The following is a 15,033-nucleotide window of genomic DNA, read 5'->3' on the forward strand; positions in this document are numbered from 1 at the left end:
CAGTTGGGTGCCACTGATATTGTCCCTTATCATTTGACCCATTTAGGCCTGACCTCAAAATTTTAAAAAATCCTTCTAAATCCTCCAGTTTTCTGAAATAAATATTTTCACGATTTAAAAAAAATAGCAGACCTACAAAGCTCGTAGCGCGCCACTCGGTGGCGCGCTACGAGCTTTGTAGGTAGATCTGTTATTTTTCAATAGCTAAATTATAATGTTTAAAACACCAAAAGGGGTACCCGCCCAAAAACTGTCCTTTTGCGCAGATCACGCAAACCTCAGCAAAAAGAAAAGGACAATATCGATGGCCTCCAACTGTAAAATAGGCCTTGATCATGGCAGTGGGAAGATATTTACGGTAGGAGGTGCTGACCGTCTAGTAGGGGGTGCGTGCACGTGCACGCGGCTCGTGCACGTGCATTTCCGTGCAGAAAAGTGTCTTACTTTCCCTCTCCAGACGCATGAGCAAACTGACACAGGCAATTAACCAGGATAAGGCACCGACACTGTGATACAGCATATTTATTAGGCCTAGTAACAGAAATCTGTTTTGATAAAAAAAAATATTTCCCCCCCCCCCTGTCCGAGGGAGGGCTGTGCCTGGGTGCTCCAGCCCCCCAGCACCCCTACTTCCCTCAGCCATGGCCTTGATTGTTTGCAGCGGTGGCCGAACGGATAGCGGAGCGGTCTTGATACCGGAAGGTGGCCAGTTCGAATCAGCGGTCCGACACGTTAAAATTACCACCGCTGAAGTGCCCTTGAACAAGGCATTGAACCACTACGATGAAATGTGTTCTATGAGCAGGGCCTGGCTGGAAACAAGTTCTTGAGCTTAGCCCAGATACCCTGGGTAAATATTGTAATCATTTCATTTCATTGGTTAATGCCATAGCATGCATTTCATGGGAAGCAAACAGTACAAGGTAATTTAACGTCATCTCAAACATGCTACTGTAGCAGCAGTATAACAAATACTGGGCACAGAAGAAATTCAGTTTCTGTAGATATCCATGTTGCACAATGAACCAGCTTGTCATAAAGGTGGAGTGTTTCAGTAAGAGTGCAAAGCGACTTAACGGGTCAAGGCAAGCGAGTGAGTAAAAGAAAGATTAAGTGAGAAAATGTGAAATGAGAGGGAGATTGATAGAGATTGATATACAAATAATCGTGCATCTAGAACACATCAAGGCCGGCGGAGCTATCAAAGAGACCTTGAGAACAGGAGTATGAGAAGTGACAGCTTAATGTAGCGTTCTTACTTGAAAGTCTGAGCTGGGAGCAGCTGGGCTTCATGACTTTGAACTAGAGTTATGCTTGAATCGACTTACTACTTAAAACACTAACAATACCATCACAGAAATGAAAATGTCACTTTGAACACGAGATCAAACTCTCTTATATTAAAGCTTCTATTCAACTGCTGTGGTGTAGTTGATATTTCAGCGGCATACACAGGGCGTTAATATTTGTTGTGTGTTTGAATTAAAAGGTTTGGATAAGCAATACGTTTGAATAAGCAAATGTGACTAGTTATTACATTTGAGGCCAAGTGTGCAAGGACATACCAGCATTCAGAGTAGTGGCCACAGAAAAAAGGAATCTGTAGCCAAAGTTTCTCAGGAGCACAGTCTGAGCCGCCTGCCGACACACATTCGTCAAATGTCTGAAACACAAACACACGGCGCATGCACAAAAATCAGTGTCAATTCTCAACATTAAAAGGGGAATTCTGGTCAAATTTGACCAAGATTAATTCCCATATAATATTCTTTTCCAACCATTGCGATTTTCTCTGTACAAAATCTAATTAAATGCTTTACAGTGCTGACGATTACCATAGTACTTGGTAACCTACAAAGCATTGTAGTGTGGCAAATAAATACACCAGTGGCTCAGCGGTCCAGGCACCTTGGCTGGCAATCCAGTCTGGCAGTGTGCCGCGGGTTCGACTCCCGATCCCGACGGCCTTTACTGCATGTCATCCCCCCATCTCTCTCCCCATTTCCTGTCAGCCTACTGTCTGTCCCTCCATACAAAATATAAAATAAAGGCGAAAGCCATGAAAAAAAGAAATAAAATAAAAATACACCATTCCAAAAGATCACCCAAAACATGTTATTTTCAAATCTGGCATGCCTGTTCTGCGAAACTACATTTATGTACTTAAGCACATAAGTTGTGTGTTAGATTTGATGATAGTTTAGGTAAGCTTTGCAGTTATTTTTTTGAAGCAAAAACAGGAGGTGAAGTCCACCATTGCCTGCCAAACAGATATATGGCATTATGGGATTAGATTTTGGTTGATGGGGTGTCCCGGGCAGCATTTGACTTATAGCTTTGGCTTTTTGGAGGCTTTTCGAGCATCGATTTGATAGATATATAGTGGAGATTGACAGGGAACACAGAGAGAAAGTAGAAGAGTGACATGAAGCAAATGGTTCAGGGAATCGACCCGGGGACTCGCTGTCAGGTATTAACCCATTTTGACCTGAGATCACATTCTAAAAATGTCTTCTACATCCTGACAGTTTTCTGAAAAAGCTATGTTTCTATGTCAGTGGTTCTTCGATTTTTCAAAAATAGCAGACCTACAAGCTCGCTATGAGCTTGTAGATCTGCTATTTTTCAATAGCTATAGCATAACACAATGCTAACACCAAAAGGGGTTCCCGCCCAGAATGGGTTAAATCCCATGTGGTACACGCCACAAACCACTCAGCTAATGGATCGCCCCCCCCCAGGAAATTCCAAAATATATTTATGCCTGATGCAGCATAATGCTTTTGTTTTGTCATTGTGAAAATGAATCGAGTAAACACAGCACTATTAAGTAAACATAGACATATTAAAGGAGAATTCCATACTAGAAGGCTTTCTTACCTTTATTTGTAGTTGTTACGTCCCCACCAAAGAGGTCCAGGTGTTATTTTGTGCAAAAGTGCATTATTGCATTATTTCCCCTACCATAAGCCCTCAATGGGGGTTGGGTTTTTGTGCTAATTCGCTTATTTCCATCGAAATAAGCAGTAAAGTGTGCCGCTTGGGATACTATTTACATTATGAAGAGAGGATACAAAACACCATTCAATTCATTGCAGATATACTGGCATTCCTGAGGAGCAGCGACTGTGTGCTCTTTGTGACCTGGGAGTTGTAGAGGATGAGTTTCATTTTGTTTTCTATTGTCCACTATATCATGATTTAAGAAACTTTTTATTTGAAAAAATTCAGGATAAGAACCCAGCTCTGTTTTGGATGCCTGAGTGTTTTATGTTAAATTGGTTGTTCAGTAATGAAGTTTTTGTTTTTGGAAAATTCATAGAGAAGGCATGGCAGTTACGTTGGAGAATGATGTATCCATGAGTAACTGTCTATTTGTGTATATGTATCATTATATATGTACAATTTTGTGAGTGTATGTAAGCCCGTGCGGGCTGGGCATCTTATGATGTAGGACACTTTAATAAAAACTCTATCTATCTATCTATCTATCTATCTATCTATCTATCTATCTATCATTGCAATTCATTGAGGGCTTATGGTAGGGGAAATAGCCAATAATGCGCTTTTGCACAAAATAACACCTGGACCTCTTTGGTGGGGACGTAACAACTACAAATAAAGCTAAGAAAGCCTTTTAGTATGGAATTCTCCTTTAAAGCCATGAAATCTAAGATTGTGAAGGAGTTTTAAGACATTGCACCTTTTTGTCTCCTTGTTTCCTGCGCCTCAGGCCCGGTCGGTAGTCGTCCCCAAAGCGCAGAAAGTAATAGTAGGACACCAGCCTCTCAATGGGGTCCCGGATCACATTGATATAGATGGGTTTCCTCTTCACTCCAAACCTGGGCAGGAGAGACAAACACCTGGGTTACCAAATTAATACAGAGAATGTATAATGATATAAACTATAGAGAGTTTATGAACATGCATCACTTTTCCAAAGAGACACACCCGCTCTGTAGCCAAACATTGAGCAGCATGGAGTTTGGAAGCGCTCTTTGGAAATCCCGCAATGGTCCTACGTACCACCTGTTGCTCTCTATTATTATTATTGTTATTATTATTATTAAATATTTATCACCTGCACAGAATTTCTTGACATAAAATAGTTCATAACATGTCTACGGTGGATTTCTATGAAACACTTGCAGATAGAACGAGGATAATTCAAGCTTTCCGTACAGCTGCAATGTTGGTGAGTTTAACGTTGTTTAATACATGCAGATCTGTTTGGATGTGTGTGGGCTGTCAAGGCCAGAACTTTTCTTTTTGCTACTCAGTAGTTGTTCTTGCATCAATTCCGGGTACGATGATGTCACGCGCATAGCCTCAATTAACACACATTCTTCCAAGTAATTTGAAAACATAACATTACATTCAGATCCATATCTGAAGGTATACCAGAGGTATACTGTATTGTTCAACTAAACAATTTAACCCATTTAGACCTGAGGACGCAGCTTTCAACCACTTTAACCAATATTAACTTTAGCTGTTGAAAAATAGCAGATATACAAGCTCATAGCGCGGCACCGGGTGCCACGCTACGAGCTTGTAGATCTGCAAAAAAAAATGTGGCGCAAATCTTTGAATATATATTCTTTCACAGAAAACCATTTTAACTCAAATATTTGCTTCTGGGGCGTCCCTGGAAGAACATATTTTCAGACGGGGTGTCCACGGCCAAAATGCCAAATACAGATAATTCTGTGGGTCCTTGACATGAAAAGGTTTGAGCACCACCGATACGTTTTGCAGAAAACTGTCAGGATTCTGGAAGACATCTTTGTATAATCTGGTCTCAGGTCTAAATGGGTTAACCCATTTTGGGCGGGAACCCCTTTTGGTGTTAGCATTATGTTATGCATTAGCTATTGAAAAATAGCAGATCTACAAGCTCATAGCGCGCCACAGAGTGGCGCGCTACGAGCTTGTAGATCTGCTATTTTTGAAAAATCGAAGAACCACTGACATAGAAACATAGCTTTTTCAGAAAACTGTCAGGATGTAGAAGACATTTTTAGAATCTGATCTCGGGTCAAAATGGGTTCAAGATGACCACAAGGTGGAGTCACCAGAACAAATCCACAGTAGACCTGTGGCTGCACAGTGTTTCAAACACTGTGCTGTAGCCGTGAACATGGTGACCACGTCTTACTTGGTGAAATCCAGGAAGGAGACATGGCCGTGATAAAAGGCTGGTTTCATCTCCCTCCATTCTGTCACGTTCTTCACAAACCGCACCTGAACAGAGAGAGAGAGAGAGAGAGAGAGAGAGAGAGAGAGAGAACATAATTAATCTCTTAACAAATTCATGTTGACTGGAGTCCATTCAGGCAGTTTTTCAGCCCCCATCGAAAAACAGCATGCCATTCCTCTCACAGAGCAGCGGCCGACCGACTCTACAACTGACATTATCAAGTTCACTACAGTGCACACTGAAATCTGGTCAATTCAAACCCAGACTTCAACCATAATGCATCATTTGCAACATAAACGCCTCCCGTTTAGTCATCTTTAGCAACCCCTACGCCACACAAAGCGACCCTCGTAATGACACAGTTCCTATCTCCTTTCTGTGCGGTTCTAATATGACAGATTAACTGCAGTTTTTGAGTGGTATAAACCACTCCAACAACTGGCTTTGTTAGTTTACGTGTCCACGTGTTTGTTCGTACCAAAAAAATCACACCCGTGTGAACTGAGTGGTGTAAGGCCTGTCTGACGTAATGAAATCATGTCTGACGTAATGAAATCACACCCGGGTGAACAGGGTGAACATAGCAACCATGCTCATTTTTTCTGCACTAACAAAGCCAGTTGTAGGAGTGGTTTACACCACTCAAAATGAGCATGGTTGCTATGGTCACTCAGTTCACACGGGTGTGATTTCATTACGTCAGACCACAGCTGATCAGGCTATATAATACCTTACACCACTCAGTTCACACGGGTGTGATTTTTTTTAACTGTGCACCTCGGTTCCAGCCTTTTAGCATAGGCTACTGTTTCAGCATAGCGTATAGGCCTACAGTACATTCATCATAATTAAATAATTATGAACTAGATGTGTTAAAATTGATCAGCCAACACAGTCACAACGCTGTAACACACAATGTGGTCCACTCAAAGTGGTCCAGGGGTCCTTGAGGGAGTTCCAGGGGGTCCCCGGCAAAATGACACTGAGGGACCAAATGGACCCTTGTGGGACTGTAACTCTGAGACTGTACAAATGGACCACATTTGTACACACTCAGAGTTAAATTAACATTGATTTTACAATATAAATTGCTGTTAAAATGGGCGTTAAACGTAATGCATGTTAGACTGGGGGTCCGTGAGAAATAAAAACGGTTGAAAATGACTGCTAGAGCCATACAAATGGGGGTCCGCAGGCTAATGAATGTCAATGTGGGGGTCCTTGACATGAAAAGGTTTGAGAACTAATGGTGTATAGAGGTAGCCTGGCTAATAAGCCAGACTCAAATCACACTGTCGTGTGGTATTTGAGTCTGGAGATGCTGTGTATGGATCTTGTTTCCTGGGGGGCGGGTTCAAACATTTTCTCTTTGACGCAATTGGTCAGAGCTACTGTCAGTCAAAGGTCTCAAGCATTGAACGTCACTGTACCAAAGCCCGCCCATGTTGCATACCGTGTCCCGATTGGCCACACCAGTTCTCTGGTGTAGGAAATGGGCGTACAATTGAGCCTCTCCAGACCGGTCTGGCTTATTAGCCAGGCTAGTATAGAGGTGGTGATGGAGGTGGCGGGCGGTTCCGTTCCATTGACTCTCACCTGGTCCTGCATGGACATGACGGGGTTGTTCTTGGTGGTGTTGATGTGCAGGACGTGGTAGTGGTTCTTCCCGCACAGGTCGTACGCGATGTTGGTGAAGGACGTGCTGGCCGTCTTGGGCACGCGGTTGTAAATGATCACGACGTCCTCCGTGTCGGACAGCGCCGACGCCGACGCCAGGGCGTCCCCCCGCTCCCCCCGCAGCAGCAGCAGCCCGTCCTGCGTGTGCCGCTGTTCAATCTCCCGCACCTCGTGCCTGGCAATGGCCCGCTCTGCTCGGAGGAGGAGGTGAGGAAGCAAAGGACAGACAGAGAGAGGATGGAGAAGGAAAACAGGAGGAGTTAATAACCACATGTTACCCCCGGGCGGAAAGAATATGTTCAATTTTCAAAGATTTGGGCCGCATTTTCACGATTTTTCAAAAATAGCAGACCTACAAGCTCGTAGCGCGCCACTCGGTGGCGCGCTATGAGCTTGTAGATCTGCTATTTTTCAATAGCTAAATTATAACATAATGTTTAAAACACCAAAAGGGGTTCCCGCCCAAAATGGGTTAACATATTCAGATTTGGGCGGCGACCCAAATCTGGGCATGTCGTAATAGGCGAACGTCGTAGCACTTGCCCTAGTCTCGCGTAAAGCCAGACAACTATTCCACAATCTCGGAATGCTATAATATAGTCTAGTGGAACTACACCTCCCGCAATCCGAGTTAGTAAGGAAGCTGCCATTCCCGTTGACGAAAATATATTTTTTAAAATATCTTAAAAAAAGCTTCTTTTTTTTCCCATTTCTGCTAAGCAGCGAGCTATATGTGCTTAGATGATTTCTATTTATATTAGGATACATTTGTGCGACTGTAAAGACGAAACGGAAGTGGGGAGGGAGGAGGTTCCATTTCCGCTTTATGTTTTGTTCATGATAGAGCTCCAGACTGTATGACGGAAGCATTTGAAAATTATGAGAGGCAACAGTCTGGCAACGCGAGACTACACTTGCCCTAGCCTCGCTGCCTTAACCCATTTAGACCTGGGAACGATTCTACAAATGTCTTCTAAATCCTGACAGTTTTCTGAAAAACCTCATGTTTCTATGTCAGTGGTTCTTGACATTTTCATGTCAAGGACCCCCAAAAATGTATGACATTGGCCGCCATCTGAAAATATGTTGTTCCAGGGACCCTCCCAGTAGCAAAGATTTGAGTTAAAAACTCGCTCTGAAAGAATATATATATTCAAAGATGTCAGGCACATTTTCACGATTAAAAAAAAATAGCAGACCTACAAGTTCATAGCGCGGCACTCGGTGCCGCGCTATGAACTTGTAGATCTGATATTTTTCCATAGCTAAAGTATAAAATAATGCTTAAAACACCAAAAGGGGTTCCCGCCCAAAATGGGTTAGGGCGTCTGCAAAGGCTCAATTTATGCATTTTTTTATATAGACCTAGCACTCTATAGTGTATACGCATAGTTTCATTATATAGATATTCCACTGTTAGACGGATGTTAGGTTCTTTAGCTCACGTATGATTCTTGATGACTATTTTTTATGTATTTGATGTATTACCACGTGTTGTTCTTGCTTACTGTAAACCAGTGTCTGCTAAAAGCAAATTGTAAAGCGAAGATTCATTCTGCAAAAAAATAGCAGATCTACAAGCTCGCAACACAATGTGCTGTGAGCCTGTAGATGTTTAAATCTCTCTCTCAATGCTGCATTATAGATTATACAGATTTGTCCTCAATTGCCTTACATTAAAAGCTTGTACAGAACAAAATGCACCCACTGGGGCTTCAGTATGCCAAGTAGTTTCACTGCTAGAAGGTGATATGATATGATATGATAAAACTATGTTACTTTCTTGCCCTAAAGTTATATTCTCAGGCAGTTTGCTGAACTCCCAGGCTGTGTACCATCCTCCAAACGAGCTTCACCAACCAAATGGTTAGGTTTAGGTTCATTTCAAAGGTCCAGATGGACTAACTGAGTTTGGTTTCTCACACTGTTACGACATAGGAAAGAGATGAATGGGAAATGGACCAAAAGCATTTGAACCCATGTTGGGCGGGAACCCCTTTTGGTGTTAGCATTATGTTATGCTTTAGCTATTGAAAAATAGCAGATCCACAAGCTCATAGCGCGCCACCGAGTGGCGCGCTACGAGCTTGTAGGTCTGCTATTTTTGAAAAATCACACCCGTGTGAACTGAGTGGTGCAAATCCCCCCCCACCCCCCCTCTCTCTCTGTCTCTCTCTCTCTCTCTCTCTCTCTCTCTCTCTCTCTCTCTCTCTCTCTCTCTCTCTCTCTCATATTAGCAGGCAACAGTGCAATACTATCTCTCTGTTTCTGGCACAACAGCACCCCTACTGGTACTCATGAGTCACACATGAGTCACACACAAACATAGGTTAACACGAGTCACAAGTCACAGACATTGCTGTTCCTTGGAGTGGTTGCACCACTCAAAAATCAAAGAACGACTGACATAGAAACATAGCTCTTTCAGAAAACTGTCAGGATGTAGAAGACATTTTTAGAATCTGGTCTCAGGTCAAAATGGGTTAAAGCAAGTAAAGTGATGCTTGTGGCCAACAAGGCTGCTCCTGTGCCAAACTTGTATAGTATCACTTTAATCATGAGACTCGGAACACAGAACAAATCAATGTTTGTGTGGGCCTGTGGCTGTGGGTGTTTTCTAAATGTAAATTGACCTGCAATCCACAATGCACAAGCAGTGCGTGCCAAGAGCAGCACACTGAGAACCTGGAGGATTGTGTTTGAATCAGCTGGCGGCAAAGTTATCCTTGTCTGTATTGTTTATATTTTGGGCGGCTGTGGCTCAGGAGGTAGAGCAGGTCGTCCAATGATCCCTGGGTCGGCGGTTCGAATCCCGGCTCTTCCTGTCCACATGTCGAAGTGTCCTTGGGCAAGACACTGAACCCTACATTGCCTCCAATGAGTCGGTCGGTGTGAGCTCGCCACCATTGTTGTGTGAATGTGGGAAGTGAGGACGCTGGCGTCGACTGTTCGCCGCTTCACCTCCCAATGAATGAACCATTGTAAAGCGCTTTGAGCACTTGGAAAAGCGCTATAAAATGCAATTCATTATTATTATTTTGTGAATCTACCATGTTCTTCTTGTGAGTTTAGTGTACTAGAGGTTCGGTCGGACCCATACATGCACATCATATGCCCATAATGGGCACAGTGGTCGCATCTGTGGCCCTTTTGTGCCCATATTATGGAGCTGATTGATGTGTTTGATAAGAGCTTTTCAGTAAAAGAGAGGCAGAGAGAGAATAGAGTGGACATGACTAAAGAACACAGATGAGATGTATCTGAACTCATGACATATGATTCATGACTAAATCTGTGCTTAGTCACGACTGTAAGCAGCCTGACAGCCAGGCAGACTCACCAGGACACCACCCGCATTCAGCATTTGATTGTCTGATAAAAAATAAACAAAACACTGTAGACAGGAGGATACACAAGTGTGATCCTGCAGTTCTTCAACTACACAAGGTATGAAAGTACTTTAAACTGAAATCGTTCTATTGTGCAGCGGTCGTGGATTTGGAAACGTAACAAAAATACATGTCATGATGTGTTCCGCTTTTGAAAGCGTTCGAGGCCAACAGTTACGAATACCTGGTTAGTGAATTGTCTTTAACCCATTTTGGGCGGGAACCCCTTTTGGTGTTTTAAACATTATGTTATAATTTAACTATTGAAAAATAGCAGATCTACAAGCTCATAGCGCGCCACTCGGTGGCGCGCTATGAGCTTGTAGGTCTGCTATTTTTGAAAAATCGTGAAAATGCGGCCCAAATCTTTGAAAATTGAACATATTCTTTCAGAAGACTTTTTTTTTTATTTCGACGTCAGGCCTAAATGGGTTCAAGAGAATTAATAAACTGCTGGCTTCCCACGAAACCACAGCCGTGAATCCCATCAATAAATACTAGACTACAACAACAAAAAATAAAGAGCCTAAAGGCTGTGTTTGTATCCACAGTGTAAAACAGTCTCAAGTTGACTGATGGCAACAATGCCTCCAATCCCTCCATGGGAAGGGTGGGTGGGTGGGTGGGAGGGTGGGGCAAACACTGGAGTACCTAATACCCGTGGGAGCCCAGGCAGAGAGGAGCCAGCCGGCGTCTAAAGCCCTGCTGGCTAATAAACGAACACACAGTTACAGCCTGCCTGGGCTGAAAAGGCTAGCGGATCTACTGTCTTGACTGTCTGACTGGCAGGCTGACTGGCAGGCAGGGTTAAACCATTTAGACCTGACGTCGAAATAAAAAAAAACGTTAGCTCTGAAAGAATATATACCTATTCAAGGATTTGTGCCGCATTTTTACGATTTTTCAAAAATCGCAGACCTACAAGCTCATAGCGCGCCACTCGGTGGCGCGCTATGAACTTGTAGATCTGCGATTTTTCAATAGCTAAAGTATAACAGAATGCTTGAAACACCAAAAGGGGTTCCCGCGCGGAAATGGGTTAAAGGCTGCTTTACTGGCTGGCTGAAGGTTCTGGCAGCTGGCCACTGTGGGGGCAATTAAGTTGTCATCTGTGTGATCCCGGCCGCTACCCATTTCAACATCCCCGCAAACGTCGCGGACCCCTCGCACTTTACAATTTAGGCATTTAGTAGACTCTCTTTAATCCAGAGCGAACCCTCCCTCCCTCCCTCCTCCTCCTCCTCCCTCTCAAGCAGCTGTTAATGTAGGGCCACTGATCAAAGCTGGGCGTATGGACCGAGGTGCTAACAAAGTCAATACCCAGTGATGGACAGTGGCTAAGTACATTTACTTAAGTACTGTACTTTTCTGAGGTATTTGTACTTTACTTGAGTATTTCCCATTTCTAGTACTTTACTCCACTACGTCTCAGAGGCAAATATTGTACTTTTACTCCACTACATTTATTTGAAAACCTTAGTTACTAGTTTGTAGATGTGGATTATTATTATTATATTATACAGTACATTTTCGGCTATTTTCTTTTTTTTTATATATATATTTTGAGGGGCTTTTTGCCACAGGAAACAGGGAGAGAGATGGGGGGGAAACGCACAGGAAAGTTTCTCGCAGTCGGGACTCGAACCCAACAAGTTCATTTTGAATTCCGGACTTTTACTCGTAACAGGGTCTTTCTATATTGCAGTATTCAGGGCTTGACATTAAGGCTTGTCCGCTTGTCCGGGACAAGTATTAAATCTTGCAAGTGCATTAAAATTGTACTTTTTGGTTTCGCTTTTTCTGTGACGCTCATACCAGCCAACAATATTGTCTGGCATTATCGTCTGGCTTTCCTAATCATCACCTTTCCAATATTGTTAATATCCCTAGAATGTCTGTAATCTTACATACATAACATTTCATGTACTCCAAATACCAAATACAGCCATATATCAGTCCTATCAGAGCAGTTAGCAGACTGACCTACAGCCATATATCAGTCCTATCAGAGCAGTTAGCAGACTGACCACGTCGGCATGTAAACTTGTAGCACTGTGTGTGTACTCACCCAGTAATTAATTCCTAAGACTTTGAGTCAGATATTGGCCTCTAGTTTCATATCCATGTGAAAGTTCTGGCAGAAAACATATGTTATGTAAAATATCGCCACTTTTACATGAGGAATAGCTAGACTGAAAATATAAAAACTTCCTTTGGGAACAGTCGATGTTTGGGCAGCACAAACATTATGGCGCACACAATTGACAGGAGTGTTAAAATGGTAAATGGTGCATTTATATAGCGCCTTTATCCAAGGCGCTTTACATAGATTGTGCATTACATTCACCCATTCACACACACATCCATACACCGATGGCAGCGGAAACCATGCAAGGCACCAACCAGCGGGAGCAATTAGGGGTTCAGTGTCTTGCTCAAGGACACTTCGACAGTAACTATGGGGGAGCCCAGGTTTGAACTGGCAACCTTACGGTTACCATCCAGGCACTCTACCCCTGAGCCACTGCCGCCGGCGGTTGGTGTTGGGTGTTGGGTAATTGATCACACAACCTATTTTGTGTGCCCCATACATCCTAAAGTTTTGATATATTCAGTCCTGCACTCATTCCGGGCACCTCGCCGGAGAGAATGTCGTCCGTGTGCAGCTCGTGGAAAAGTGGAGATATTTGACTAAATACACATTTTCTGCCAGAACTTTCAAATGAATATGAAACTGTGTATTTGGAATACATGAAATATATGAAAGATCAAAGACATTCTAATCTAGGGATATTAACTTGTAAACATGTAAACATGTATTCACCAAGTAAAACCAATTTACAATTTACAATTTAGGCATTTAGCAGACGCTCTTAATCCAGAGCGACTTACATTAGGCAAGAACAAAAGTATGGGAATACATCACATATATAAAATGTATTTAACAAGAAACATGCGTAAGCTAAGAACGTAACTAGAACATATCTATATAATGACACTATACATATTAACTATACATATATACTATACTATGCTATACATATGTACTATGATGTGCTATGACTACATACAATGCAATTATTGTGCTGTCTACATGACATGCTATAAGTCTGTTTCAAATGCTATCGAAGTCTAAAAAGTGCTATCTAAGGGGGTAGGATAAGTGCTATGGGCCATGATGGAGTCTGAAAAGGTGGGTCTTCAGACTACGGCGGAAGATTGGGAGTGATGCTGCAGTTCTGATTGCAACGGGGAGTGCATTCCACACCAACTAACTTACAGTTAGTTGATTTAACACGTAGGCCTATTTGTGTGCTCGTGCTGCGGACAAGTGACTTTTGTGCCCGGACAAGTGAATGGGAAATGTACTTGTCCAAAGGACAAGTGCCTCAAAAGGTTAATGTAAAGCCCTGGTATTGATACTTCTACTTAAGTAAAACACTTTTTCCAACCACTGTCAATACCTGAGTCCACGTGCTAGTAACTGGTGGACACGTTGTCATGACAGAAGAGGCCTGTTGTAATGGAGACAACCTTCCACACGTCCATCCAAAATAGACATTAGCCAAGAGCAACAGCAGTAAATTAGTTCTGCTTGATCTTTACTGCCAACAGACTAGTATATGTAACCTTATCATTCAGCCCGCTGCTGGCCTTGTGATTTGTGCAGATTCATTCACAAACTACACACGTACTGTAACTTCACTTACTTACTTAACATCAATATTTAAAGACTACACAGGCATCATGTCATGATTATTTGTTTCTTAATAATTTTTATCCCACGATTTTGCAACCCATTTTTTCACCCAGTGTCATCTAATGTAATCTGGGTGCTACCCTTCCTCTGCCAACCTGGGGGGGCAGCGGACTGACCTTGTGCTTCCTTCTATGCGTCTGTTGCTTCTTTTCACCTGACAGGGGGGAGTTTCCCCGGCCAGACGTAGCGCGTGGAAGCCAGGAACACGATATTCCGACCAGTTCCTTTCCCCTCCATCAGTTTCACAATTCACACACAATAATTCACATCAGAACAATAAGGTTAAAACAAATTGGAGGATTGCTTTAACAACAATGTGTTTTGAGCAACTACACGAAAACATCTGGTCGACTAGAGTACTGTGAACTACACGAAAACATCTGGTCGACTAGAGTACTGTGAACTACACGAAAACATCTGGTCGACTGGGAACTGGAGTGTGAACTACACGAAAACATCTGGTCGACTGGGGACTGGAGTGTGAACTACACGAAAACATCTGGTCGACTGGGGAACTGTGAACTACACGAAAACATCTGGTCGACTGGAGTACTGTGAACTACACGAAAACATCTGGTCGACTGGGGACTGGAGTGTGAACTACACGAAAACATCTGGTCGACTGGGAACTGGAGTGTGAACTACACAAAAACATCTGGTCGACTGGGGACTGGAGTGTGAACTACACGAAAACATCTGGTCGACTGGGAACTGGAGTGTGAACTACACGAAAACATCTGGTCGACTGGGGACTGGAGTGTGAACTACACGAAAACATCTGGTCGACTGGGAACTGGAGTGTGAACTACACGAAAACATCTGGTCGACTGGGAACTGGAGTGTGAACTACAGGAAAACATTGAACGGACCTCCGTGACCACACTTGAAACTTCCTAGGGATGCACCGAATGGGAAACCGAATACCGAATATAGGAAACAGTTGGACAGAAAACCGAATAGCCGAATATGATTATGATTAATATTATATATCTTTTTTTTTTAAATCA

The 15,033-nt window shown here is 42.9% G+C and overlaps 1 protein-coding gene across 1 annotated transcript in view; it reads right to left on the minus strand.

The window, feature by feature from the left end:
• The window catches only part of hs2st1a (heparan sulfate 2-O-sulfotransferase 1a), a 48,551-nt gene that overhangs the window by 4,864 nt on the left and 28,654 nt on the right, over nt 1-15,033 (minus strand). Inside the window, exons 2-5 of the mRNA XM_079488623.1 lie at nt 6,797-7,068; nt 5,159-5,244; nt 3,704-3,842; nt 1,566-1,663 (exon numbers count right to left, since the gene is read on the minus strand). Coding sequence (XP_079344749.1) covers nt 1,566-1,663; nt 3,704-3,842; nt 5,159-5,244; nt 6,797-7,068 — 595 coding nt within the window. The remainder of the gene's footprint in view (nt 1-1,565; nt 1,664-3,703; nt 3,843-5,158; nt 5,245-6,796; nt 7,069-15,033) is intronic.

This window comes from Electrona antarctica, assembly GCF_951216825.1.
Source record: "Electrona antarctica genome assembly, chromosome: 19".
Lineage (NCBI taxonomy): Eukaryota > Metazoa > Chordata > Actinopteri > Myctophiformes > Myctophidae > Electrona > Electrona antarctica.